The following is a 2,770-nucleotide window of genomic DNA, read 5'->3' on the forward strand; positions in this document are numbered from 1 at the left end:
ATTTCTCCTATATTATTGAATAAACGAAGCAAGTTCAGGTGTATAACTTTTATTTTACAGAACAGCAAAATACAAGGAATAAGGGAAACCGAGAATTGATCATCTTTTACATTTTTCTCTATTTTTTGATCCCAACTATTTTACTGCTAATTTCTTTCACATTTCTAAGGAAATGCCTATTACAATGCTATCTTTTCTTGTTCCAGGTCACTAAAAAAGATGGAAGGTTACCCTATTTGTTTAATAAAATGGCAAAACTATTACTCTTAAACTTCATAAACAGCATTAAGTATGTAACCAATATCATTCATATACTTAGATTCTGAAGCTAATTAAACTTTTTTAAAGAAGAAGCAACATTTGAAAACCTTCAACAACAAAACATAAATCTGTAAGTTATTCTAATATGCTATTCACTGTGATCCCTCCAACACCACCTAAGCCCCTACACTACTGCAGGAAGGTGCTTCAGATTTCACTACAGGTGGGAGAAGCTGCCCTGGAAGTCGGCCCCAGAACGCACACTGGCCACGGCACCAGTGAGAAGCATAGCTGCAAATCTGGCTTGGGCTCTCTCTTCCTCATCTCTCAAAGCCTCTTGATACAAGAGTGGGAAGGCACTGGGGACCGTATCATGAATCTTGGCCAAGAATTCAAGGACTTTCATCTTGCTGGTTTCAGCATGGGCTCTCGGGCCCCACAGGAACTCATAGCTTGGAGGATCACTGTTGGCCACCTGGCGGTACTCCAGGTACCCTTCCTGCACCAAATCTTTGGTGATGAGCTTCTTGGGCTCCCCATGGATGAAGTGCTTCTTTCCAGCATATATCCCCATCACATTGAGTACTTCCCAGATATCCTCCTCAGTGGCGCAGTTGCCCTTCATGAAGATCACACAGAGGACTGTCATAAGGAGGCCGGTCTTGGGCATGATCTCCTCACCCCTCATCCTGTCATCACTGGTGCACTGAAATTTGCTGACAAGGGCGTAGCAGTGCCTGGTGGGATCGACTTCCTTCACATCAATGCCAAAGGCCAGCACCATCAGCTCAGAGGCTCTCCTGAGGATCTCATGGAACTGCTCTTTGTACTTTTTGATGACATGCTTCAGCATACCCTCCTTTGTAATGGGCTCTCTCATGTTATACTTGCACAGCAGGAATTGCACCAACAGAATTGCCTTCTGGTCTACAACAGTTCTGCAGGAAAAATCAGTGCTGAGTGATGCCTGAGAGGTGCTTGGTTTTTCTTCATCTTGGCTCTTGGCACCTTCATCAGATCTTGTGCATGAAACACCTGCAGAAGTAGTGGTAGTGGATGGGGCTCTCTGAGACCCCTGGGATCTTCTACCTGACCCAGAAGCAGGGGAGCTCTGGAGATTACCACCAAGAGGAGGGGTGGGGGAGGAGAGAGACTCTTCTTCCTTTGCTGCAGGGGCCTGAGCATCTTGGAGACGCTGAGCCTCACTCCGGGCCTGACTGTGTTTCTCACGGGCACGGCGCTTGCTCTTCCAGCCCCGAGGCATGATGACACAGGTCAGGGCCAGCAGGCGGGAGTGTGCGCAGGAAGGCAGGCAACGAGGGCACCTGGGGGAGGGACAAGGAGATGCTGTGAGCACCTTCAGCGGGGAGATTCCTCCCTGGCTTTAACCAAGGCCACCTTTGCAGGGTCCTTGAGGGCACTGCTCGAGGACCCACAGGGCTCCTTTTCTGATCAGCCTGTCCCCTGAGACCCCTGCAGAGAAGTCAGTGTGCCTTGGGCTGGCAGGTCTAGGCTCTGTGTGGTCCCCTCTGTAATCCTCTCAGTTCACATTTAGGATCATCCTGTCAACTGTTGGCAGGGCCCGGCCATCCTCCCCTTTACGGCTCTGAAGCTAAACTCCTTCCACCAATGGCCTTCCCTCCCTAAACCCCACCCCCCATCCCAGGAGGAAATGAGGGAGAGCCTTAGAGGGCCACCCCTGCTGGGGCCTTCCAAAGCTGACAACAGGAGCAGGGGTTGATGGGTTTAATATTGATGTCAGTATTTCAACTGCTGTAAAATTATAAACTTTTATACTTCAATGAGTCCCAAGGAGCTAGTTCCTTTGCTCGCGGATGCAGGCATGCTTCACGCCATCTAGAGCTGCACTTAGCCTTCAGCTGGCTGCACGAAACAGAAAATCAGACCTGCCCCGCCCCGCCGCGTCCTCTCCCAGAGCCCGGCTTATGTTGCTTACGAGCCTCAGATCCACAGTCAGCCAGCGTTGCGTTTCCGCAATATCATTCATACACTTAGATTCAGTCATTGCTCATGTTGCCACCCCCTTTGTTAGGGTTTTCAGTCGTCGCTCATGTTGCCACCCCCACCAGGCCAAGCCGCCCCCCATCCCCGGCCCCCGCCGGAGTTTGACAGCCCTGCCCGGGGCCTCCCAGGGTGGACCGCAGGGACAGCAAGTGTGTGTGCCGGGTTGAGCGTGCCTTCAGTCCTCGCTCAGTCTCCTCTCGACGCCAAATAAAGCCTGGGATGTTTTCCTCTGTTGATCTGAGAACACCAGCCTCAGATCAACGTCTTCATTCCCTGAGACCCCGAGGCAAAACTGACGGTGCGTTGGGCCTAACAGTCTTGCCGCTAGCCTTTTAGCACGCGTCGGATTGTAGCAGGGATTCTATGATGTCTCCTTTGTTCTAAGGAGGCACGTTCCTGCAATTCTAACTAAGCGTCCTCCTTTCACTCGCAGCGTCTCCTTTCCCCTCCAGAGACCTGAGACCCTGGAGGTGGAAGTCAGTCA

General features: G+C 50.8%; 1 protein-coding gene across 1 annotated transcript; it reads right to left on the reverse strand.

Moving 5' to 3' along the window:
• Positions 1–478: 478 nt before the first annotated feature.
• Positions 479–1,525, reverse strand: LOC116747842 (melanoma-associated antigen B10-like). The gene is made up of 2 exons (XM_032620401.1): positions 1,384–1,525; positions 479–1,269 (listed from the first exon to the last, which is right to left on the reverse strand). Exons 1-2 carry the CDS (start codon positions 1,523–1,525, stop codon positions 479–481), a joined length of 933 nt encoding a protein of 310 aa, XP_032476292.1.
• Positions 1,526–2,770: the final 1,245 nt, after the last annotated feature.

This window comes from Phocoena sinus, chromosome X, assembly GCF_008692025.1.
Source record: "Phocoena sinus isolate mPhoSin1 chromosome X, mPhoSin1.pri, whole genome shotgun sequence".
In the NCBI taxonomy this organism is placed as follows: Eukaryota; Metazoa; Chordata; class Mammalia; order Artiodactyla; family Phocoenidae; genus Phocoena; species Phocoena sinus.

Excerpts from the sequence above, each read along its gene's own strand:
- LOC116747842 (XM_032620401.1), bottom strand. The coding sequence starts at position 1,525 with ATGCCTCGGGGCTGGAAGAGCAAGCGCCGTGCCCGTGAGAAACACAGT. Across the intron at positions 1,270-1,383 it reads CCCCACCCCTCCTCTTGGTG|GTGCCAAGAGCCAAGATGAA; the intron begins GTAATCTCCAGA and ends GATCTGATGAAG.